General features: G+C 38.7%; 2 protein-coding genes across 2 annotated transcripts in view; one reads left to right on the top strand and one right to left on the bottom strand.

The window, feature by feature from the left end:
* Positions 1-12,633, top strand: part of LOC130931773 (arf-GAP with dual PH domain-containing protein 1-like) — a 37,486-nt gene extending 24,853 nt beyond the window's left edge. The window contains exons 8-11 of the mRNA XM_057860790.1: positions 2,474-2,536; positions 2,604-2,675; positions 2,740-2,968; positions 3,037-12,633. Of these exons, the coding sequence (XP_057716773.1) occupies positions 2,474-2,536; positions 2,604-2,675; positions 2,740-2,968; positions 3,037-3,065 (393 nt within the window). The 3' untranslated portion in view covers positions 3,066-12,633. The remainder of the gene's footprint in view (positions 1-2,473; positions 2,537-2,603; positions 2,676-2,739; positions 2,969-3,036) is intronic.
* The window catches only part of LOC130931775 (ras-related protein Rab-26-like), an 87,293-nt gene continuing 68,802 nt past the window's right edge, over positions 8,638-27,128 (bottom strand). Inside the window, exons 6-9 of the mRNA XM_057860795.1 lie at positions 19,399-19,464; positions 18,719-18,775; positions 13,305-13,381; positions 8,638-13,238 (exon numbers count right to left, since the gene is read on the bottom strand). Of these exons, the coding sequence (XP_057716778.1) occupies positions 13,139-13,238; positions 13,305-13,381; positions 18,719-18,775; positions 19,399-19,464 (300 nt within the window). The 3' untranslated portion in view covers positions 8,638-13,138. The remainder of the gene's footprint in view (positions 13,239-13,304; positions 13,382-18,718; positions 18,776-19,398; positions 19,465-27,128) is intronic.

Genomic DNA, 27,128 nt, shown 5'->3' on the forward strand with positions numbered 1-27,128 from the left:
ATTTAATAGGGGTGTCAAACGATTAAAATTTTTAATCGAGTTAATTACAGCTCAAAAATTAATTAATCGTAATTAATCGCAATTCAAACCATCTATTAAATATGCCATATTTTTCAGTAAATTATTGTTGGAATGGAAAGATAAGACCGAGATGGATATATACATTCAATATACGGTACATAGGTACTGTATTTCTTTATTATAACAATAAATCAACAAGATGGCATTACCATTATTAACATTCTGTTAAAGCGATCCATGGATAGAAAGACTTGTAGTTCTTAAAAGATAAATAAAAATAATAAATAAAATATATAAATAAATAAATAAAATATATAAATATTTATTAAAAAAATATAGAAAATAAATAAAAGATAATAACTAGTACAAGTTATAGAAATTTTATATTAAAACCCCTCTTCATGTTTTCGTTTTAATAAAATTTGTAAAGTTTTCAATCAAAAAATAAACTAGTAGCCCGCCATTGTTGATGTCAATAATTACTTACATAATGCTCATGGGTGCTGAATCCTATAAAATCAGTCGCACCCAAGCGCCAGCAGAGGGCGGCAAAACTCCGAAAAACACAACAAGTACACCTTTCACTTTGCTGTCCTTTCAATATGTTTGAGCGGGGCATTTGTGCGTTAATTGCGTCAAATATTTTAACGGGATTAATTTGAAAAATTAATTACCGCTCGTTAACGCGTTAATTTTGACAGCCCTAATATTTAACCAATAAAACTTATGACCTTCAACATAAAGTGTATATAGTTTTATTAAGATCCATCAACTAGCATGGGCATTTAGAATGGGGTCAACCATATTGGAACACCCTGTAAATGCTTAACAAACTGTTAATAAATACTTCACAAATCAACAATAAATCATTTATAAACAGTTTACTAATGATCTATTAACTAATAAAACGGATAGTTATTAGGCCTGAACGATATATCGTTTAAACATCGCCATCACGATGTGCACATGTGCAATAGTCCCATCGCAAGGACGTGCGATAGTTTTATTTTTTTTAATCCACAAATGTATGTTGCTCCATGCTTTCTCTGTCCTGAGCTGATCGCTTTAGTGACACTCACACAACCTCCCTCTCCCCCTCCCTTCCTCTCCTAGGTCCTTGTTCCTCTGCGCACTTGCTTATTAAAGTTAACGATGGTTGTGTTTGATCTTGCCACAGAGGCGAACTTCAATCACACCGCATCTTTCAGTCATCGTTTAACTTGTTAAGCACGTGTTGCATGAAGGAAGCGTGCGCTGGAATGAATGTGTGTGCGTGGAAACGTTGGGGACAGCCGGTGTTCTGACGAATGGGTATGCTTGGTACACCTGTTGTGTTGTGTCCTGGAAATAAACACTAGAAGTGATTCTTCAGCCAAGGTAGATAAACAGAAGCATTAAATAAAGCAAAGCATTTTTCTACTACAGTACATTATTCTTGTTTAAAAATGATTCGATGATCTGCACGTGGTACATGATTGGAAAGCTTAAAATCTCAACTTTCTGGGGGAAGAAAAATTTTTAACAGGAAGGCATTTTTTTAAAAAAAAGAAATGTTTTTTAAACAGCAAAACCCTAGCTGGAGGTGAGAGCATGCGAGAGCAGAATTACAGACACCATGACTTTAACAAGATATTATCACGTACTTATCTTGTTTCGATCCAAAAACTCCATGTCGCATGTATCACTGAGTGTCAAGACACAGCTGTGACTGGCCGCAGCTCGATTATTTCATTTTATTTTATAGGTGAAACATGGTACTATAACAGGGGTCGCAATGCAGAAATCGCAGACATCAAGGAGTGGTCGAGATTTTCTTTTTCATATATTTACCCTTTTAAACGTTCCCCCCACCCAATTTTTCTTTTTTTTTTCGGATAAGGTATTTATCATCTAACATAGCAGGGAAAATGCGACAGTAACAAAAAAATACAATTTAGCGAAAGTTATGAGGTAGATATCCGTGACTTTTTTACAGACACCATACTGTTCATTGTGACGTAATTTGTTTAAAAATTTAAAACATGCAAGTGAATCATTTTTTAAAGTTAGCCATATACATTTTTTAAAGCATATTTATGTATAATATGCATCTTTTTCCAATGCAAAAAACAAATATATATATATATTTTTTTTTTTAATATCGCAATATAATATCGCAATATATTGCAACCCCCCAAAAAATAGCAGCAATAGTTTTTTCCAATATCGTTCAGGCCTAATAGTTATTATAAAGTGTTACCCAAATATATTTTTGTACATTCAACATCATTTGGGAGGGTCTTAGCTTTCATATGAGCCATTTCTGAAACCAACTGAATAATTTAAAGTCGGGTTATTAGCAATTGTTTCTACAACATGGATAAGCGACAAGACTTGTCAGGGACTGTACTGCTAAAAACTCAAAACATGTTGCGTCAAATGCTTCAAAACTTTTTGCTTTCTGTTTTCCCAGTTGTTGCCCAAATTGACCAGGAACTACTTGAAGCAGGGCTTCATGGAGAAAACCGGTCCTAAGGTGACATCCGCCATTATAGTCTTTGTTATGGAGTTTAAAATAGTCATCATGCTTATCTGGTGTACAGCACACAGAGGGTTTTAGGAAGAGATGGTTCGTCATGGATGATAGAAGGCTCATGTACTTCAAAGATCCACTGGTGGGTAGCGGAGAACGCTTCATTCCGATAATTCTCACTTTAACGGAACGACCTGCTTTGCAAGGACGCATACGCGCGAGGCGAAGTGTTTATCGGTAGCAAGGAAAGCGGCTACTGCGTCCTGCCGGACCTCCCGCCGGGTGTTCAGAGCACCCATTGGCAGTTTGGGATCACCATAGCGACGCCGGATAGGAACTTCCTTTTCGTGTGCGAGAGCGAGCGGGATCGGACGGAATGGATAGCAACTTTCCAGATGGTCGTCGACCGACCAATGCTTCCTCAAGAGTATGCAGGTGTGATTAGATCTATTTAACTTGAGAGATATTACATTGAAGCGTGTTAATAAACTTTCTTTCCGCAGTGGAGGCCCATTTTAAGCACAAACCCTGACTATCTGGCTGTTAGAAGGATGAGTAGGAAGAAACTGATGAACAATTTTTCCGAATCTTCCTTGTCGAACATGACTGTCACACTATGAGCGGAAAGACAAAATGCGTAAGTCAGAAGATAATATTCGTCATCATTGTTATAGATGTATTAATTTTATTATTCAAAGCCAGTATAACAAAAAATTCCTGAAATCAATGCCGCAATTTTGCTGCTTATGTAGTTTTTTTTTCTTGTTCAGTAGGGGGAAACAGATTGTTTTGACTGTTCAATTGATTTTGTAAAACCTGCAAAGTAATGGGGGTAATTGACATGACGTCATACACTCTTCCGGGTTTGCCGATAGGAGTGTACAGCGAGGAAAATAAGTATTTCAACACCCTGTGATTTTGTAAGTTCTCCAGCTTAGAAATGATGGGCGGGTTTGAAATTTTCATAGTAGGTGCTTGTCCACTGTGAGAGACAATCTAAAAATATCCAGAAATCACAGTGTATGATTTTTAAACAACGGCTGAAAATAAGTATTTCAACACCTGAGAAAAATCAAAGTCAATATTTGGTACAGTAGCCTTTGACTACAATTACAGAGGTCAAGCATTTCCTGTAACTCTTCACCAGGTTCGCACAGACTGCAGCAGACATTTTGCGCCACTGCTCCACACAGATCTTACCTCCATCAATCAGGTTTCTGGACTTTCAGTGAGAAGCACAGAGTTTTAGCTTCCTCCAAAAATTTTCTATTGGGTTTAGGTCTGGAGACTGGCTAGGCCCCTCCAGTACCTTGATTGTTTTTTACGAAGCCCAGTCATGACCCATTTTCAATACTCTAAGGTAGGCATGTGCCGGTATGAAATTTTGATGATACGATAACCATGAGCCAAAAATACAGCGGTTTTACGGTATCACGGTATTGCAATTATAGTTCCAAAATGTGTTGTTTTGAGAGGTATGGGTTTTAAAAAAAAACAAAAAAAAAAAACACTTTTTTCTGGGTTTTTATTTTTCAGAAAATATTCATATTTTATCATTTAAACTAATTTAATAATAATTTTACTATATTTAACTTTATGTTTATATTTTATTTATACAAAATGGAACATGAATATAATGTTAAAATAAAAAAATAAATAAATATTTTCAAGGGTATGACAACACCTGGGGAAATGCTAATATTCCATCATTTATCCATCAACGCATGCGTTTTGAATTCATATCATGCCACTTTGTGTAATTACACACATCGCAACACCAAGAAAACGATAGAAATTAGGTCGATTGTCAAGCTAAAAGGACCCGCCCCCGAGATGCCGGAAATCTAGCATATTGTGTGCGTGACGTCACTTTCGGGAAACAGCCGGCTCAGTGCTTGGTACTGAATGGCGGCGATGATGGCGGACAATTTTGTTTCTATTTGCAGCGGGGAATCCGACGAAACGAACATTCTTCTAATGGGGACGAGGAGAGTTATGAACCTTTCTTTGGTGTTTTGGGTTATCAATTTGAGCCCAAACGAAAGCCAATGCAGCCTAATGAAAGGATCATTGAGGAGAGCAATCACACTGATGAAACACCGGCGGCAACAGAAACACCGAATGGTTTGTTTTGCATTTCTTTTTGTGAAGCTGATACACCGTGACCGCAAAATAAAGTAATGTATAGAATAATTATCATTTAATATGCTATCATTGGTTTCGCTCTGCCAACCGACACAAATATGAATGGGATTAGAGCAAGGGTCCCCAACCTTTTTTGCACCACGGACCGGTGTGATTTGGGTCTTTTTTTCACGGACTGGTGTCCCACTTTTATATTCAGTTGGACTCTCAATGTTATCCAATGGTGCTAAAAAACTATTTACATCACAAACATACATGTGCAACACGGAAATGGCGTAAATTAACGCTTAACGACACGGCGAAGTCGTTAAGTGAGAGGGCTACGTGCAGTTGTTGTGTGCGCCAAACATGGCAAACGTAAGTTAATATTCCTTTCGTTAAAGAAAGTTTGTAGTGTGTACTTAGGAATCGCTGCATTCGCGGTCCTTTTTAACGTTACGCGCATGCCAACTTTGTCAGAACACCGGCAATGGGCGGCAGAAAAATACAGCAAATATAAAATAGCATTTGTTTTTAGCCCCGTCGTGTTAAGTGCAGGGAAAAAATACGACTCACCCGCTGAATCGGTGGGAGGGCTGAGTTTGTTTCGTTGAGACGACATGGTCCCGAGATGGGAGAGTGAGAGAAGCTAGCATCACAAATACACGATGTTGGAAATTGTAGCACAGTTTTCAGCTCGCTCCTAGCGATGTCGGGATATTCCGAAATGACTTTAATCCAGAACTTCGTTAGAGTTGTTGTCTCAAATATACGTTTAAGTCGCCGTGATTTGCGATCTCTACAAGCTGATATTCCTGTTCCACAGACATGCTCGAATCACTCGATTTATTCACATACGGGTCACGAATTCACTCCTTCGCAGTTCGTGGGTCTTTAGTGATTGGGAAGTAGCATAAATTTTGTTTTCTTTGAGGTTGTAGGCACATTTTCTGGCTCGTCAGGTTCCCGTTTCCCTGTAAAATTGCAAAATTAGCCCTCTTAGCACTGACGAACTTTACTCATTGTCTGCGTAGTCCAGCTCTTTTTCTCGCGTTCGGGAACTCATGGGTACCACATTGCGACAAATGGCTATGTGTAAACCACATAGCATGACAGGTTTGAACCATTTTAGCGATTTTTTGATAAAACACGAACGCAACTCTCTCGTCGATAAACAACGATGGCACCTGCCTCGACCTTTTGTTTCCTTGTTATGACGTCTCCGCCCCATTCGGCTGTTTCCGGAACACTTTCGGAAATGTTCGTCATTTTCGATCTATTTTCGATAATTGCTCATTAATGTGATTGATTTTTTTGTTAACTTTATCAATATTTGTTATCTTGGCACATAACGGTTCTATTGATGTCTCACACCCCCTTTGCGTTTTCATACAGTTTAAATAGAATTAAAATATATAGATATTTATAGACTACCCACAGCCACAGCCTGGGTTGCTTAAGATTGGGTTGCAAGAACTAGATTAATTGCATAAAAAGGTAAGTAAAAGTTGTTTTTTTGAGGGGGCAAAAGCTCAAGTAAAGTTTTGCCATTTTCAGCCACTGGGTCAACTCTAGTCTACATGTCATGCCTTAGTGTCAAAAAGAATTCATAAGTTAATAATTTAAAAATGGATAAGTTAGTTAAGATGTAAATATTGTTGTGTAAAGGTTTCATCTAAAAAACACTGGGACTGAGACCATTCCTTGTCCAGCGAATGTGGATTTGTGCTTAGAGCAAGAGCATCTGTCGCAATTATCGATCTTTGACGCTATTCTTTTCCCCTTCATTCAAGCTTGTATCTCAGCGGCTATAACGTCGACGAAGTTTCTCTCCCAGCTAAGACTAGGCTAACAGTCGTCTTTGTAAGTTTTTAGTTAGTTTGTATTTTGAATTTGAAAGGAAAATGTGTGTTTTGTTTTTGCCGAACTTTTTCATGATGTTTATGGATATGATGACCAGTGTTTGGAGTAACGCCGTTATAAATAACGCCGTTACGTAACGGTGTTATTTTTTCAGTAACGGGGTAATCTAACTAATTCCTTTTCCGCCGTTACAATGCCGTTACCGTTACTGACGGTCAAAAGTGGTGTGTTACTTACTCTGAATAAATTGAAGAAACTCCCAGCCGTGTCGAGTCGACTCTCTGCTCTGTTGATTTGTCATCCAAGACTTGGGGTGCGTTCAGGTTCGAGAACAGCGCACGTACTTCAGACTCCAAGCTGTTTGTCCCTGCTCATTCAATTAGACAATGCTTTCCAAAGTTTGGTAACGTTTCTGTGTTTGCTACACCTGATGCTAGCCACGTTCCCATCTCCCACTGTCAGCCAGCAATAATTCTGCTTCCATCTTGAGGACGGCAGACGCTTTGAAGGTGACGTGAATTGTCGGGAAACAAGCCTACCTGAATGCAGCCCCTCGAGAGATGCGATGGAAGTGATTGCTATTGGCTGAGGGTTAGAGTCATGTGTCGTGGTAAGCCAATCAGAGCCGGTGATTTCACAAGCAAACCAGAACAGCGCGTGCGGCAAACACATACACGCAAAACAGATGCACAGGGTCGGGATGGCAGAGCATTCAGAAGAAAAATTGTCCTTTAAGAGGTGGAGATAAAGACACTATTTCAAGTTTGTCGAAATTAAAGGAAAGAACCTGCATGTAATGTGTAATTTATGTCCCGGGGCAAAGCTTTTGTCGACATCTGTGGTAAGCAATTCAAATCTGCTGAAGCACCTAACAAGTTAACTACCTGTCTGTTCTTCTCTATTCCACTGACTCGAATACTGCTCAGAAAATTTCATATTCTTTGACATACAACAAGTTCTTTTTAAAGTAACGGAAATAGTTACTTTCCCTGGTAACTAGTTACTTTTACTATAGAGTAATTCAGTTACTAACTCAGTTACTTTTTGGAAGAAGTAGTGAGTAATGTAACTACTTTTTTAAAGTAACGTGCCCAACACTGATGATGACTTCCTCAAATTCTGTTGTGTTTGTGCTAATGAAGCTACTCGCACGTGTAAAATACTATTGCACAACATTTTAAATGTATTCATTTTGTATATTTCAGTTATCATGTTTTGAGACCTCCATAAATTCAAGAAAAGTACGCCTTTTGTTTGGAGTGTTTCTGTTTTGGTTCGCCGGCTGATTAGCAGAATAGCGTCACTGACACACACACACACAGCAACAACAGGAGAGGGAAGAGTGAGAGCTGCCGCTCCAAGACAGTTCTGGCTGCATTTTTGAGACATGTAAACTAGCGAATACCGAATATGACGGAAAATTTTAGTGGTTTTGAAACCGTGACGTTTTCATACCACGGTAAACCTTGAAACCGGCACATGCCTACTCTGAGGGAAGGAGGTTATTCCCCCAAATCTCACAATGCATGGCCCTGGTCATCTTTTCCTTAATACAGTGCAGTCGTCCAGTCCCATGTGAAGAAGAACACCCCAGAAGCATGACGCTACCACCCCCATGCTTCACAGTAGGGATGGTGTTCTTGGAATGGTACTCATCATTCTTCTTCCTCGAAACACTATGAATGGAATTAAGACCAAAAAGCTCCATTTTTGATCTCATATGACCACATGACTTTCTCCCATGACGCTTCTGGATCATCCAAATATCTGCATGGAGGATTGGGCCAAAATACCAGCAACAGTGTGTGAAAAACTTCTGGAGAGTTACAGAAAATGTTTGGCCTCCGTTATTGCCAACAAAGGGTACATAACAAAGTATTGAGATGAACTTTTGGTATAGACCAAATACTTATTCTAATTTGCAGATAATTTCTTTAAAAATCAAACAATGTGATTTTCTGTTTTTTTTTCCCCACATTCTGTCTCTCATGGTTGAGGTTTACCCATGTTGACAATTACAGACCTCTCTAATATTTTCAAGTGGGAGAACTTGCACAATTAGTGGTTGACTAAATACTTATTTGCCCCGTTGTATTTGCAGTATTTTTCGCCATATTGCTAATTTATTCACTTGAACACATAATATTTGAGGAACTGTTGAGTTCCATGCCAACAAAAAGCACACCACACATGCTTCAAAACCTTTTGCCAAGTATTTTTGATCATATTTCTTTATTAACAATTATACAGATTACAATACTGTCTTGTGTTTTTATTGCACATATTGCATCTTACTTACATACTGAAAAACAATGGCCAAACGTGAAAAAACCCAACAATAAACACAAACTTAAACGCCATTTGACTATTTCTAATACTCCTAATTCCTACAACTGAAGCAAACATTGTACAAAAAGTGTAAGGCTTAACACTTAAATGATTCCACTGAAGATTATTTCAAATTGACTGACACTATAGTGAAAAATATGAGCATTTTAATTCAGGGTGCGACAATATATTAGGGGTGAGAACCTCTTTTTAATTCACGATACGATATGATTTGCGATACAAAGCTCACGATACGGCGATACGACGATTATCGATACATTGGTCAGGAAATCTTTCTAGAATATTCTACAAATGAACTAATAAACAAAAAAACAAGCTATTTTCATTATTCTGCTGTGAATGGGAATGAGTTTACTACTAGTAGACATTCGTTCATTCGCTGCCATCCATCCCACTTCAAACTGAGAGGACGTCTACTACTAATAAGCATTCCAAATCACAGCAGAAGAATGAAAATACCTTGTTGTGTGTTTATTAGTTGTGTTGTAGAATATTACAGAATGATTTCCCGATAATTATTATCCCCCCATTAGGGTTGTTCCGATCATGTTTTTTTGCTCCCGATCCGATCCTGATATATCCCGATCCGATTGCTTTTTTTTTTTGCTCCCGATTCAATTCCAATCATTCCCGATAATTTTTCCCGATCATATACATTTTGGCAATGCATTAAGAAAAAAATGAATAAAACTCGGACGAATATATACATTCAACATACAGTACATAAGTACTGTATTTGTTTATTATGACAATAAATCCTCAAGATGGCATTTACATTATTACCATTCTTTCTGTGAGAGGGATCCACGGATAGAAAGACTTGTAATTCTTAAAGGATAAATGTGACTTTGTATATTGTGACTAAATATTGCCATCTAGTGTATTTGTTGAGCTTTCAGTAAATGATACTGAAGGCCATGCCCAATGCATGATGGGAAGTGGAACCATGACAAGTGAAACCACGACTGTGCGTAGTGCTACCAATTCACCTATCTTCTCTGCAATGCGATATAACTTATGGTGTTAAGAAAAAGATCAATTGCTACCTTGCTTCCCCACATTTCTCCCATGATATTTCTAGTCGTAGGGAGAGGGATTGTAAGGCTTTAACCAATTAAAATAAGGTTCCAAAAGTTGCCAAAATTCACTCTACTCATTATACGCTGCCTTTTAGCTCTCTATATAGGCAAAGCGGCACCATTACAGATGGAGCGCGTCAATGCGTGAGTAGGTCGTGCAGCGCATGCATTAATTGTGTTAAATATTTAAACGTGATACATTTTTTAAAAAAATAACTCATTTGCTCCCAGAAATGTATAAATACGTTGTATTTTTAAATGCTCCACTGTCCCAAAAACGTATTTATACGTCTTTTGCGTTTTTATTTTTTATAAGAAGCATATATAGCTTCCGCTGTATCTGAGAAACAAAGAACAACGCTCCAAACCCATTTTAAAGCAATAAAACTGGCCACTGGAGGGCAGTAGCGCATTTTGTAAGACCAGGCAACCCGATTCAACAGCAGTGAACAGCCAGGCAGCATGGTCAGAGCGTTGGCGGCATGAAGCTAGGCGGCGCTCCGACCGAACAAAACAACGAGAGGACGCCTGGGACGCCGGGCGCTGGACGACCGTGCAAAACAAGTTGAAACCCCCCGTGGAGCGGCTCGCCAAGCAGACCCCGCAGAAATGCAAAAATAATCCATCTTGGTGAGACAGACAACGATGAGGGAAAAGTTTACACAGCTGACGTGGCGACAACGGCGTCATCTCGGCGACAAACCGTCATCTCTCAGTAGTCGTGTGTGAATAAATTGTTACTTTGCTATCTAAAGTTCTATTTGTCTGGTTGTTCATGGTATTTTGTAAAAGGAAAACATTATTCAGATGTTTGGAATGTAACTAAAGCAAAAAATAGCTTTGTTAAAGTCAAAGTTATGTTTGAAATGTCTGCGTTTACAAAAAGCTAATTTTCTCTGTTTTTTCATCAGAAATTGGAAAATTGCTCAAACTAAGCTATTTTCTAATGCTGATTTCTAAAGAATGGAAAAAGATACGAACTTACTTTTTTTTTCTGCTGAAAGCAGAGAGTCTAATCTTTCTTTTGGTGGGTTCCAAGTTTATATAGCAATAGAACAGAATTTTTTGTGGGCCTTGCAAAATCAGTCAAAATCGGCCGGGAGCGAAGGGCCTTGCTCTGGTGAAAATGACTGGGAGTGAATGAGTTAAATACCGCCGTTATTGGGATAAATTTGATAACCCTACCTTAAGCCTAAACTAAAGACTCTGGATAAGTGTTACATAATATGTCTGTAACGTTAAATACAATTAGAAAACGATTTAATAGAAAAAAATATATAAAAAAAAAAGGCATGGCCGATATATTTTTGCCAATTCCGATACTTTGAAAATGACGTGAGCGGACATCCCGATCGATCGGAACATCTCTACTCCCCATATAGTAAGATCGTTATCGTGAGCCTTGTATCGCAAACTGTATCGTGAGGTAACCAGAGGTTCCCACCCCTAATTTCGATCTAGAAATGAACACGACGCACCAACTGAATATGAAATACAAGAAATTATACAGAGTACTATACACATTTTTTTAAATACTTAACATTGAAAACATTCTGTAGTTAATCAGAATTTTTTTACATGCAAAATGTACACCATTCGATGTTATGTTAATCACATCCTTCCAAAGCAGATGTATACTCGTACAGTGATCCCTTGTTTTTCCTGGTTAATGGGGACCAAAACCTGCCACGATAAGTAAAAAACAGTAAAACAAAAAAGTAGCGCCCCCACTAAAAAAAAAAAAATAAATAAATAAACATTGGTATTTTGGCCCATTCCTCCATGTACATCTCTCGAGCAGTGATGTTTTGGGGTTGTCGTTGGGTAACACAGACTATCAACTCCCTCCGCAGATTTTCTATGGTGTTGAGATCTGGAGACTGGCTAGGCCACTCCAGGAACTTCAATTGCTTCTTACGAAGCCACTCCTTTGTTGCACTGGCTGTGTGTTTGGGATCATTGTAATGCCGAAAGACCCAGCCACGTCTCATCTTCAATGCCCTTGCTGACGGAGGAAGATTTTCACTCAAAATCTCTCGATACATGGCCCCATTCATTCTTTCCTTTACACAGATCAGTCGTCCTGGTCCCTTTGCAGAAAAACAGCCCCAAATCATGCTTTACAGTGGGTATGGTGCAATTCAGTATTCTTTTTCCTCAAAACAAGAGAACCTGTGTTTCTACCAAAAAGTTCTATTTTGGTTTCATCTGACCATAACACATTCTCCCAGTCCTCTTCTGGATCATCCAAATGCTCTCTAGCGAACCGCAGAAGGGCCTGGACGTGTACTTTCTTCAGCAGGGGGACACGTCTCGCAGTGAAGGATTTGAGTCCTTAGCGGCGCATTGTGTTACTGATAGTAGCCTTTGTTACTGTGGTCCCAGCTCTCTGGAGGTCATTCACTAGGTCCCCCCGTGTGGTTCTGGGATTTTTGCTCCCCGTTCTTGTTATAATTTTGATGCCACGGGGTGAGGAGGTAGTTGAAAGTCCGTGTTGCCCAAACGACAGCCCCAAAACATCACTGCTCTAGAGGAGATCTGCATGGAGGAATGGGCCAAAATACCAGCAACAGTGTGTGAAAAGCTTGTGAAGAGTTACAGAAAATGTTTGGCCTCTGTTATTGCCAACAAAGGGTACAAAACAAAGTATTGAGATGAACTTTTGGTATAGACCAAATACTTATTTTCCACCATGATTTGCAAATAAATTCTTTAAAAATCAAACAATGTGATTTTCTGTTTTTTTTCCCACATTGTCTCTTATGGTTGAGGTTTACCCATGTTGACAATTACAGGCCTCTCTAATATTTTCAAGTGGCAGAACTTGCACAATTAGTGGTTGACTAAATACTTATTGGCCCCACTGTATAAGTTGCCACAGCAAGTGTTTAACAAGCTAAACGACGATTGACACATGCGGCGCTTTGAAGTTTCGGCTTCCAAGCATGTCCGGCAAGATCAGACCTTAACGTCTGTCAATCATCGTTAACTTTAATGAGCAAATCAATTGAACTGCCTTATCATGAAAAGAAGTAGGGCGAGTGAGACTATGTGATCGGATCGGGACAGCTCATCTGTTTTTATTTATTCATTTTTTTAATTGAAAGAAAATCCGAAATGGATGGAGGACGCGAAGTTTGAAGCGTGAAGTAGCGAGGGATCACTGTAATACGCATTTGGGCTCACAATTTTACGACCGGCAGCAGCTAGCACTCTTGACCTCGTTGTTGACAAATTCTTGCAGTTTAAAGTTCTCGCAAGGATCCTTCCCAGAACGATGCTTGAGCTCCCTGAGAAATAAGAAACAACTTTTTTTTAACACATATTCAATCTTTTGGAACTTAAATTTTACTTACTTGGCCACAGCGGTGAAGGCCAAGTCAACGTTGAGACCAGACCTGGCACTCGTCTCCATGAAGGGGACCCCAAACTCCTGCACCACAAAAACATGATTAATTAAGCAGATTTTGATAATCAGTTCAAATGAATGTTAGCTTGTTATAGTGCTGCAACGATTAAATCGATTATCTCGAATATTGGATTAGAAAAAAATATTCGAATTAAATTATGTTGCTTCGAGTATTCGTTTAATTAAAGTGTCGTTGTAACGGTTTATTTTGAAAGTGTTTGCATTTCATTTTATTGATTAGGGTGGATACACTACCCTCTGGTCTGCCTCATTTCATATTGGGACAATCCAACTGCTCCCTGTTCAGACCAATGTAAGCTAAGTATGTGTTTGAGCTCATGTTTTTTAATGCATTCGTAATTTAGTTTATAGGTATATTTAGCCATTTTTTGTGGGAATATGTGTCTGAACCATTTGTTAGGAGCATTGTAAAAAAAAAAAAAAAACGTTAGCATTTCATAGCATTTAAGCTAGCGGAATTTTGCTAAGTAAGTTAGCCAAGTGTTCTTTTCTTATACATAGATCCTTATTTATTAAATTTTTTATACCGTTTGTGGCTCACCTCAGGTATTTTAATTTTTCAAGTTCTTTATCCGATTACTCGATTATTCGAACTAACTAGTTCATTGATTAATCGACTAAATAATCGATAGCTGCAGCCCTAATTCAATTAGAAAAAAATATTCAAATTAAATTTTGTTGCTTCGGCCATTCGTTTAATTAAAGTGACGTTGTAATGGTTTATTTTGAAAGTGTTTGCATTTAGTTTTTTTGATTAGGGTGGATACACTGCCCTCTGGTCTGCCTCTTTTTACATGGCTGAATCCAACTGCTCCCTGTTAAGACCAACGTAAGCCAAGTTTTTGTTTTAGCTAATGTTTTTTTTAATGCATTCATAGTTTGGTTTAAAGGTATATTTAGCCGTTTTTTGTGAGAATATGTGTCTGAACAATTTGTTAAGAGCATTGTAAAAAAACCTTTAGCATTTTATAGCATTTAAGCTAGCGGACTTTTTCTATGCAAGTTAGTCAATTGTTCTTTTGTTGTACATAGATCCTCATTTAAAAAAAAAAAAAATCCGTTTGAGGCTCAGCTCAGGTATTTTAATTTTTCATGTTCCTTATCCTATTACTCGATTAGTCAAACTAACTAATCCATCGATTAATTGACTACTAAAATATTCAATAGCTGCAGCCCTGTTTGTTAGTATTGTTAAGTTATTAATGTTTACAGAAATCTGAGAATATTTAGTTTTGGTATTTTTTTTCCATAATAATTTAAATGATATAGTTAATTCATTTTAAATTTGAATTTTCTCCTTGAGACAGTGGTGGTTGAGTAGCTCATATAGAAATGAAGTTATTACTGTTAAAAGAAATTAGATATTTCCAATGTTTTTTTTCTTTTTTCTTTATAAAACAAATGAAATGAATTTTAAAATGTAATTCAAAACCATTCTTCCATCATTAAATTTCATAACTAACTAATATCAGTCTTTTAAAGTCATTGTCAAATTTTCAATAGGATTACGTACTGTAAATCATAATATTCCACGGTCTAGTTTAGTTTCGGGCGAAAGAAATATACAGGTAGTTCCCCGGGTTACGACGTACGTTTGGGTTAGGGTATTTACAATTCTCATAGCAAATTGCTCCCACATAACTCTACAAAATGTAGCTCTAAACTTCATTACAAATACATACACAAACATATTAGCTGAAACAACTTACAGCTTTATGTGGGCCAAACCAAAATGCTATCCTTTACCCATGTCAGACATCTGAGTCTGCTCCTCAGTCAGACAAGGCGACAGTCCAGCCAGACCCAACGCTGTCACTAGAGGGCAGTGTATCCTCCATCGTTAAACAAAATACAACACTTTTGGATAGTTGGGTCCTTAAAGGATTAATTCTGATTTACGCAGAAATTCGGGTAACATCGCCAGTGTAGGAATGGAACTTGTTCGTAACCCGGGGACTACCTGTATAATTTTCTATTTATAAGGGAGCCTTTTTAAGTTTAGGGCTCAAACCCCTATAGCTAAGTTTAAAGTGAATCGTGGGTAATCAGGTTGTTAATTAAAAGGTGATATGTGTACATTGGTATGAAAAACTATCTGAACCTTTTGGAATTTCTCACATTTTTGCATAAAATCACCATCAATTGTGATCAGATCTTTGTCAAAATCGCACAGATGAAAAAAAAGTTTCTGCTTTAACTAAAACCACCCAAACATTTATAGGTTTTCATTTTCTAATGAGGATATCATGCAAACAATGACAGAAGGGGGAAAAATAGTGAGAGAACCCTTTGCCGAAGGAGACATAAAGAACAATTTAAACCAATTTTTACCAAACAGTTTAAGTCAGGCGTCTGCCCAATCACTGATGAGTGGTTTAAAGCTGCCCTGCCCATTATAAAACACACACCTGGTAAGAATTGTCTTGATGAGAAGCATTTTCTAATGTGCATTATGGCTCGGTCAAAAGAGCTGTCTGAAGACCTGCGATCAAGGATTGCTGATTTGTATAAAGCTGGGAAATGATACAAAACCATCTCTAAAAGTCTGGATGTTCATCAATCGACAGTCAGAGAAGTTGTCTACAAATGGAAAGAGTTTGGCACTGTTGCTTCTCTCCCAAAGAGTAGCTGTCCACCAAAGACGACGCCAAGAGTTCAGCGCAGAATACTCAGAGAGGTAAAAAAGAACCTTAGAGTGTCTGCTAAAGACTTACAGAAATCACTGGCACAGTCCAATATCTGTGTAAACACATCAACTATATGTAAAACTATAGCCAAGAATGGTGTTCATGGGAGGACTCCACGGACGAAGCCACTGCTGTCAAAAAAAACCCCAACATTGTTGCTCGTTTAATGTTCGCAAAAAGGCACTTGGACACTCCACACAAGTTTTGGAAAAATATTTTGTGGACTGATGAAACCAAAGTCGAATTGTTTGGGAGTAACACACAACGTCATGTTTGGAGGAAAAATCATCCCCACTATGAAGCATAGTGGAGAGAACATCATGATTTGGGGCTGTTTTGCTAACTCAGGGCCTGGACAACTTGCAATCATTAAGGGAAGAATGAATTGAAAGGTTTCTCAGGATGTTTTGCAAGAAAACCTGAGATGGATGCTGCAACAAGTCAATGATCCAAAACACAGAATTAAATCAACTTCAGAATGGTTTCAGAAGAACAAAATACACGTTCTGGAGTGGCCAAGTCCAGACTTGAACCCCATTGAGATGCTGTGGCATGACCGAAAGACAGCGATTCATGCCAGACATCACAGGAATCTGACTGAACTGACCGCAGTTTTGTTGAAAATAATGGGCCAAGATTAGTCCTGATCAATGTGCCTGACTGATATGCAGCTCCAGGAAGCGTCTGGTTGAAGTTATTGCTGCCAAAGGAGGGGCCACAAAATATTAAATGTGATGGTTCACTAACTTATTTTTCCTTCTGCTGCCATTGTTTGCATACTATCCTCATTAAAATATGAAAACCTGTAAATGGGTGGTTTTAGTTAAAGCAGACACTGTTTTTTCATCTGTGTTGTTTTGACAAAGATCACATTTGATGGTGATTTTATGCAGAAATGTGAGAAATTCCAAAAGGTTCAGATACTTTTTCATACCACTCTATATGGGTAACTCCCCATCCTCAACATACAGTGGGGCAAAAAAGTATTTAGTCAACCACTAAACGTGCAAGTTCTCCCACTTGAAAATATTAGAGAGGCCTGTAATTGTCAACATGTGTAAACCTCAACCATGAGAGACAGAATATGGAAAAAAAAAAAAAAAAAAAACTGAAAATCACATTGTTTGATTTTTAAAGAATTTATTTGCAGATCATGGTGGAAAATAAGTATTTGGTCAATACCAAAAGTTCATCTCAATACTTTGTTCCGTACCCTTTGTTGGCAATAACAGAGGCCAACGTTTTCTGTAACTCTTCATATGCTTTTCAAAACTGTTGCTGGTATTTTGGCCCATTCCTCCATGCAGATCTCCTCGAGAGCAGTGATGTTTTGGGGCTGTCGTTGGGAAACACGGACTTTCAACTACCTCCTCACCCCGTGGCATCAAAATGATAACAAGAACGGTGAGCAAAAATCCCAGAACCACACGGGGGGACCTAATGAATGACCCACAGAGAGCTGGGACCACAGTAACAAAGGCTACTATCAGTAACACAATGCGCCGCCAGGGATTCAAATCCTGCACTGCCAGACGTGTCCCCCTGCTGAAGACAGTACACATCCAGGCCTGTCTGCGGTTCACTAGAGAGCATTTGGATGATCCAGAAGAGGACTGGGAGAATGTGTTATGGTCAGATGAAACCAAAATAGAACTTTTTGGTAGAAACACAGGTTCTCGTGTTTGGTGGAGAAAGAATACTGAATTGCATCTGAAGAACACCATACCCACTGTGAAGCATGGGGGTGGAAACATCATGCTTTGGGGCTGTTTTTCTGCAAAGGGACCTGGACGACTGATCTGTGTAAAGGAAAGAATGAACGGGCCATGTATCGAGAGATTTTGAGTGAAAATCACCTTCCATCAGCAAGAGCATTGAAGATGAGACGTGGCTGGGTCTTTCAGCATGACAATGATCCCAAACACACAGCCAGGGCAACAAAGGAGTGGTTTCGTAAGAAGCATTTCAAGGTCCTGGAGTGGCCTAGCCAGTCTCCAGATCTCAACCCCATAGAAAATCTGTGGAAGGAGTTGAAAGTCCGTGTTGCCCAACAACAGCCCCAAAAAAAATCACTGCTCGAGAGGAGATCTGCATGGAGGAATGGGCCAAAATACCAGCAACAGTGTGTGAAAAGCTTGTGAAGAGTTACAGAAAACGTTTGGCCTCCGTTATTCCATAAAAAAGGGTACATAAAAAAGTATTGAGATGAACTTTTGGTATTGACCAAATACTTATTTTCCCCCATGATTTGCAAATAAATTCTTTAAAAATCAAACATGATTATTTTCTGGGTTTTTTTCCACATTCTGTCTCTCATGGTTGAGGTATACCCATGTTGACAATTACAGGCCTCTCTAATATGTTCAAGTGGGAGAACTTGCACAATTAGTGGTTGACTAAATACTTATTTGTCCCACTGTATATATTCATTCCTATATATAATAATTAGGGTCGTTGAAAGAAGGGGGAAGGGTTAGCGTGGTTGGTGGATGATCTGATTGGTCATTGAAAGAGAGGGGTGCGGTTGGCTTGTACTGCGGGCAGCAGCTGGACCCTTCTCCAGCCCCTCCCATTCAAACTGAATTGGATGTTTATCGCCTTCAGTGGCAATCAATGAGTTAACTCGCCATTCAGAAACAATAAAATCCCTCACCTTTGCAAGCCTTTCGCCATCCTCTCTCTTCACCACCCGCTCATGAGTGGCGTCAGCCTAGCAAAGACAAAAGGTACGTCACCAAGAGTCCACACATAGCAGCTCTAAAAACCTGTTGGCTCTCTTGTCCACAGTTTACATCGCGATTGCCTTTGGCATCCAGGTAGTAGTGATTTGAGGTTGCTATTGGGAATGCTAATTTAAAGGCTGACAGGAAGGTTTGTCAACCATCTGCTGAGAGGGAGGCAAGCCAAATCACAACAGGATGTGTAATCGCTCATATTTGCAAATGAGCTGGTGGGAGGTGTGCGTATGTGTGCTAGAAATGGATTCAATCATACTTTATGAAAAAACAGTAATTCCCTGCGAGTCTCATAGTGAATAGTGGCAAATGGAATCATTAACGTCTCCTAAAAAGTGTCAAAAATTGCCCATATTAATTCTTTGGCGGCCAGTGACGGCGACAGACATCTAATCCATTTGAACTGGGAGGGTTGGCAGAGATCATTCCATCGCCCTCTCAGTTCTAATGGCTTGACCGTCCATCATCAACGGCACTGAAACTTTCACTGTTAGCTTCGCCCAGTTTCGGTTTTGACAGGAAATGAATGAATGAGTTCAAGAATTTGTATCATGAATTCTAAACAAAATGGCTGAAAGATGTCCATTTAAATTCTTGCCTTGTTCCCGAGTAGCATGAGCACCACATCCTGTTGGGCGTACTCGTTGATCTCTGTCAGCCAAGCCTGGGGATGAAAAACAGAGTTAAATACGGTCTTAAACTTGCACTCCGGGGGCCAACAGTGGTATTGCAACCCTTACTTGATATCCTAGGATCTAAGAGTTTGAGTGGACCTGTTTCTTTGTTTGTTTTATTTGATCAATCTCTACAGAATAAGCTAGCATACTGTAGCTCAGGCTAGTGACAATTTTTATTTGATGTTTATCCAAAGAGAATTTGTTAGACAAAGATTCCTCTTTTTAAGAGCCTCCTAATAGCAAATGTTTTTTTTTATTTCTTTTTCATTAAACTGGATTGAAATTATTTTGTCAGAAAAGCAAAGATGGAAAAACTGAATATCTTAAATGTTTTTTATTCAAAAAACATGAGAAAAACACTTGAAATATTCTGTATAATTAAAAATGGGGGAAAACGTTTATTCTTCATTTTAAATATTAACTCATTTACTCCCAGCCATTTTCACCGGAGCAAGACCCTTCGCTCCCGGCCGTTTTACTGGATTTTGACTGATTTTGCAAGGCCCACAGAAAATTCTTTTCTATTGCTATATAAACATGGAACCCACCAAAAGAAAGATTAGACTCTATTCTTTCAGCAGAAAAAAAAGTTAGTTCATATCTTTTTCCATTGTTTAGAAATCAGCATTACAAAATAGCTTAGTTTGAGCAATTTTCCAATTTCTGATGAAAAAACTGAGAAATTTAGCTTTTTGTAAAAGCATACTTTTCAAACATAACTTTGACTTTAACACAGCTATTTTTTGCTTTTGTGACATCCCAAACAACGGGATGTTTCCCTTCTACAAAATAACGTGAACAACAAGACAAATCGAGCTTTTGATAGCAAAGTAACAATTTATTTACACATAACTAAACTACTGAACTGAGAGATGACGCTCTAGTGGCCGCCGCGACAGCCGGGGTAAACTTTTCCCTCACCGCCACCTGTCTCATCAAGATGGATTTTTTTGAGTCCTTCATTTGTGGTGACCACTGCCTTATGGCGGAGTTCGCCTGGGGAACTTGTGTGTGGCATGTTGTGTTTCTGGTAGGGAACTGGTTTGGCTGTGCGTGTTTCCGGCTAAGTCGCGGGACACTGGAGGGGAGCGGGGGACGCGAGCGGCCAAGCACGGCGTCGCGGGCTCTACTCGGCGAGCAGCACGGACTCAACAGCATCGTCTGATGAATGATAAAAAATGAGAAAATATTTATTGACCCCTCCCCCTACCTTTTAATATTTAAAATTTAAAAAATAAACTTTTCCTTCCATTTTTAAATTATACAGAGTATTTCATGAGTTTTCCTTTGTTTTTTTTTAATAAAAAACATTTAAGATATTTACAGTTTTTCCATTTTTGCTTTTTTATCAAAATAATTTAAATACTTTTAAATGAAAATGAAATAAGAAAACATTTGCCATTAACTCATTTGCTCCCAAAAACATACAAATACATTCTATTTTCAATTGTTTCAGTGTCCCAAAGACTATTTTACGTTTTTTTTTTCACAAGAGACATCTCTAGGTTCTGATGCAACTTGTTCCAAAGCACAAAGCTGAAAATCCATTTTAAAGCAATAAAACTGGCCACTGGAGGGCAGTAGCGCATTTGGTAAGACCCGCAACCCAATTCAACGGAACGCGCCCACAACAGCGTCATCTCTCAGTTATGTGCAAATAAATTGTTACTTTGCTATCAAACACTCTATTTGTCTTGTTGTTCATGTTATTTTGTAAAAGGAAAACATTCCGATGTTTGGGATGTCAAAAAATGGCTGTGTTAAAGTCAAAGTTATGTTTGAAATGTATGCTTTGACAAAAAGCTCAATTTGTCTGTTTTTTCATCAGAAATTGGAAAATTGCTCAAACTAAGCGATTTTCTAATGCCGATTTCTAAAGAATGGAAAAAGATATGAACTTACTTTTTTTTCCTGCTCAAAGAAGACAGTGTAATCTTTCTTTTGGTGGGTTCCATGTTTATATAGCAATAGATCAGAATTTTCTGTGGGCCTTGCAAAATCAGTCAAAATCCAGTAAAACGGCCGGGAGTGAAGTGGATTGCACGGGTGAAAATGGCTCGGAGTGAATGAGTTAATTCTCCTTAGGCAGAGGGTTCACTTACTTATTTTCCCCCCTTCTGTCATTGTTCGCATGCATGTTTAGGTGGTTTTAGTTAAAGCAGACACGGTTTTACATCTGTGTGTTTTTTGACAAATATCAGATAAAATTTCATGGTGATTTTACGCAGAAATATGAGACATTCCAAAAGGTTCAGATACTTTTTCATACCACTGTATTTAAAATCTCGCGTAACCTCTGTGTCAGGGAAATTCAACTTTGAACTCCAAGACAAGTGCCAACTCGATAGCTCGATGAGAAATGAATCAGACTCAGCCAAGGCTTGTCTTGCTTCGAAGGCTTTATGAACAAGAGCTCTCGGGTACAGACGCGGAGCCACACACAAAGCGTCCTCTCCGCATGTGGACAAAAGAGAAATGCCTCTATTTATGGGTTGACATCATAGAAACAAAAGTGAAACTTACTATAGCATATCCCGGTAAAGACATCTCAAGTTACAGAAAAACATCTCCAGTAGGGGAAAAACACCTCAAGTTATGACCTTGAACACCGGCTCTGGCTAGAACGATGATGAGATCAGTCTGGTAAACCACAGTCGCCCATTGTATTCATTCAAGGCATATTGGAAATCACAGGAACATACAGTGCCCTCCATAATTATTGGCACCCCTGAAAAATATGTGTTTTTTAGCTTCTAATAATTTTTTAAAATTCAAATAATATGGGACATTAATGGAAAAAAAGAAAAAAAATCCAACCTTCAATACAAGTGCATTCATTCAGTGGGGAAAAAATCCCACATAAAGAAAAAAATTATTTGACATCGAATAATGTGTGTCACAATTATTGGCACCCCTGGTGTTAATACTTTGTACAACCCCCTTTTGTCAACAAAACAAGGTTTGGCGACTGAGATGGCCATGGGAGGAGCTTGATTTTGTGTCTGGTGAACCATTTCTGTGTAGATTTGGCCATATGTTTAGGGTCACTGTCTTTCTGAAAGACCCAGTGACGACCCGTCTTCAGCTTTCGGGCAGAGGGCAACAGATTTTGATTTAAAATTTCCTGGTATTTCAAAGCATTCTTGATGCCATACACCCTAACAAGGCTCCCAGGGCCTTTGGAAGCGAAACAGCCCCACAGCATCACTGACCCACCCCCATACTTCACAGTGGGTATGAGGTGCTTTTCAGCATGTGCATCTTTCGTGGCACGCCAGACCCGCTTAGAGTGTTTGTTGCCAAAAAGCTCAATCTTGGTCTCATCTGACCAAAGCACACGGTCCCAGTTGAAGCCTGTGACCGTGTGTATTTTTGTGTAAGACCACTGAATGAATGCACTTGTATTGAAGGTTGGATTTTTCTTTTTTCCATTAAGGTCCCATATTATTTGAAAAAAATATATATTAGAAGCTAAAAAACACATCTTTTTCAGGGGTGCCAAAAATTATGGAGGGCACTGTAACAGTCCATATTTGGGCATATTGTGATCAGTGTTGTTAATAACGGCGTTACAATATAACGGCGTTACTAACGGCGTTATTTTTTTTAGTAGCGGGTAATCTAATTAATTACTTTTCTCATCTTGGCAGCGCCGTTACCGTTACTGAGGACGGAAAGGCATGCGTTACTATGCGTTACTATATTGGTCGAAAAGTCTGAGGGAGACGGACTCACCGAGACGACAGAGTAGAGCAGGCAAGAAAGTTGTGACGCCGAGCAAACGCGATGCTAGGTAGCTCCAATAATACATGTTGTAGCCGATAGCCTACAAACTACGCCCGCATGTTATGGTAGATATGGTAGACATGTTATGGTAGACATGGTAGATATCACATGTACTGTACATAGATATAACTAGATGCAAAATGACAGACATGGCACTAAATGAGTTAGTAGACAGCCGCCATCTTAAAGCAGTAGACTTTTTAGGATGGCTCTGTTGTAGAGAACCTTCCTAACGAACCCAAGTAACTTTTCATCTACAATACTTCTAAATCGGCCAAATCTTGACTTGAATCTATCTTTAAATGATGAAACAGTTTTAAAACTTTCATATGTCGAAAGTAGAGAGAAGGGAACTAATGCAATAATGGGAGCAATTTTAACAACTTTTAACAGTTGATTCAGGGTAAAGGGTAAATTAGGGTAAAGAATTGGGCTCGGGCCAATTGTACCAAAAACCTTCACACAAAAAATCACATAGTGTGGCCAATGTTTTTTTTGTTTTGTTTTTTTTTTTTGAGGGGGGAAAAAAAAAAGGAATTATCACCAATTACTTTGCCAAGTAACTAATTACTCTTATATTCAGATAATTGAGTTACTAACGCAATTACTTTTTGGGAGAAGTAATTTGTAACTATAATTAATTACTTTTTTTCAGTAAGATTAACAACACTGATTGTGATACAGTCTACAATAGTCAAGGCTATGGGAAGGCACACTCAAACAGGTTAATATAACAATGATGCTCTATGCTTCATAGTTCTCATGCAAGCATAACAAAAGCATACAAAATATGATGTATAATGGTTGTGTTTTAAGCTAAAATTCTCTCACACTCTGGAGTTCCTTCAAGTACCCCCAGGGGTACACGTAACCCCATTAGAGACCCCTGCTCGAAAGCATATGGCTAACTTAAAACCGCAAGCCTTAAACACAAAGCCCACCCACCAACTGAGTGCTTCTCATATCAAAGCATCTACTCAGTCAGCGGGAATAAAATCTCTTGGAGTCGACAGCTTCTCTCCTATGCTGCTGATGACCCACGACTTGTAATGAGATCATTGAGCTGTTTATAGCTCACTAGCGCCTCTTCCTCGGCTCACTTGGCATATATGCCACTATTGATTCCATCATTAGATAACTATTATCTCAACCATCGGTGATGAGTGATGATGTTGTCTTTAACGCGAGTTGAACGAAAAACAAATAATGCTCCTTTAAGGATTATAAGGATGATAAAACAGTGAGTGCTTCTGTGTCAGCAGAACAGAAGTGCTTATTGGAAGAGGCATTTAATGAATATGAATGCAGGAAAAATAAAGAACAACAATCTAAATACAAGCCAAAATGGTAATTAGGTGGGATTCATATGATATTTCCAAGTCATTAGAATATTCATCATTGGCTTGGCTCAAGTGAAGACATATTTCATTCTAGAGCAGCACTGGCGAAAAATCAGTCAAACCAAAGCAGCAGGTAGAAAAATACAATACATAAAGCAAATATTCGATTCTAAGGGGCCGTTTACATGGTGACTCTCCGAGAAGACGAAAAATGTCATGTTTGCATTTATATTTACAGTGCCTTGCAAAAGTATTCGGCCCCCTTGAATCTTGCAACCTTTCGCCACATTTCAGGCTTCAAACATAAAGATATGAAATTTAATTTTTTTGTCAAGAATCAACAACAAGTGGGACACAGTCGTGAAGTGGAACAACATTTATTGGATAATTTAAACTTTTTTAACAAATAAAAAACTGAAAAGTGGGTCGTGCAATATTATTCGGCCCCTTTACTTTCAGTGCAGCAAACTCACTCCAGAAGTTCAGTGAGGATCTCTGAATGATCCAATGTTGTCCTAAATGACCGATGATGATAAATAGAATCCACCTGTGTGTAATCAAGTCTCCGTATAAATGCACCTGCTCTGTGATAGTCTCAGGGTTCTGTTTAAAGTGCAGAGAGCATTATGAAAACCAAGGAACACACCAGGCAGGTCTGAGATACTGTTGTGGAGAAGTTTAACGCCGGATTTGGATACAAAAAGATTTCCCAAGCTTTAAACATCTCAAGGAGCACTGTGAAAGCCATCATATTGAAATGGAAGGAGCATCAGACCACTGCAAATCTATCAAGACCCGGCCGTCCTTCCAAACTTTCTTCTCAAACAAGGAGAAAACTGATCAGAGATGCAGCCAAGAGGCCCATGATCACTCTGGATGAACTGCAGAGATCTACAGCTGAGGTGGGAGAGTCTGTCCATAGGACAACAATCAGTCGTACACTGCACAAATCTGGCCTTTATGGAAGAGTGGCAAGAAGAAAGCCATTTCTCAAAGATATCCATAAAAAGTCTCGTTTAAAGTTTGCCACAAGCCACCTGGGAGACACAATGGCCACAATGCAAAACGATATGTTTGGCATGAAAGCAACACAGCTCATCACCCTGAACACACCATCCCCACTGTCAAACATGGTGGTGGCAGCATCATGGTTTGGACCTGCTTTTCTTCAGCAGGGACAGGGAAGATAGTTAAAATTGACGGGAAGATGGATGCAGCCAAATACAGGAACATTCTGGATGAAAACCTGTTGGTATCTGCACAAGACCTGAGACTGGGACAGAGATTTATCTTCCAACAGGACAATGATCCAAAACATAAAGCCAAATCTACAATGGAATGGTTCAAAAATAAGCGTATCCAGGTGTTAGAATGGCCAAGTCGAAGTCCAGACCTGAATCCAATCGAGAATCTGTGGAAAGAGCTGGAGACTGCTGTTCACAAACACTCTCCATCCAACCTCACTGAGCTCGAGCTGTTTTGCAAGGAAGAATGGGCAAGAATGTCAGTCTCTCGATGTGCAAAACTGATAGAAACATACCCCAAGCGACTTGCAGCTGTAATTGGAGCAAAAGGTGGCGCTACAAAGTATTAACGCAAGGGGGCCGAATAATATTGCACGCCCCACTTTTCAGTTTTTCATTTGTTAAAAAAGTTGAAATTATCCAATACATTTTGTTCCACTTCACGATTGTGTCCCACTTGTTGTTGATTCTTGACAAAAAATTAAAATGTTATATCTTTATGTTTGAAGCCTGAAATGTGGCGAAAGGTTCAAGGGGGCCGAATACTTTTGCAAGGCACTGTATATGGTTCTGTCTCCATTCGAACAATGTCGCAATTTCGCATGAAAATGATGTAGTATTCATGCCAGGCCGTAGGGGGCAGTGCAGATTTACAAGGCGACAGCGAATGATGCACTTTGACCTCCTCAGCCCGGAAGACAACATGCCTGCCCACTCCAAGCAATGGCATTTTCTTTTGTTCAAAAAGGCACAAAAATGTAAACATTCAACCTATTTAAATTAAAAATATTATAAAAACAGTAAATTAAAGCCGACGTTCCGCCATATTTGCTGTTTTTAATGTTTAGTAGCACCGCTGCGGACGCCCAATGTGACGTGTACGTAGGCCTGTCGCGATAACAAATATTAGTGTGCGATAATTATTCTCATAAATTATTGCGATATGCGATATTATTGCGCCTGCCCAATTTTTTTTAACCAATTTACAATAACACAGTGAGAATACAGTATACATTAATAGATAAATTCAAAAATACTTTTTAAGAAATCACAACTAAAAACAATAGACCATTCCTCTTAAGTAAAAAAAAAACAATATTGATACCGCACAGCACCACAGAATAAATAAAATGTGTTAAAAAAAAAAAGGAGAAAAAAAAATTGCACTTAATAACTTAAGCATTTAGGCAAATGAAAACTTTTCCCCGTCATAGCTTCTGCAATGGTGTTCCATAGGGATGCAACGATACAGTTAAGTCACGGTTCAGTACGATTTTTGAC

Source organism: Corythoichthys intestinalis, chromosome 16 (genome assembly GCF_030265065.1).
Source record: "Corythoichthys intestinalis isolate RoL2023-P3 chromosome 16, ASM3026506v1, whole genome shotgun sequence".
NCBI classification, from domain to species: Eukaryota; Metazoa; Chordata; class Actinopteri; order Syngnathiformes; family Syngnathidae; genus Corythoichthys; species Corythoichthys intestinalis.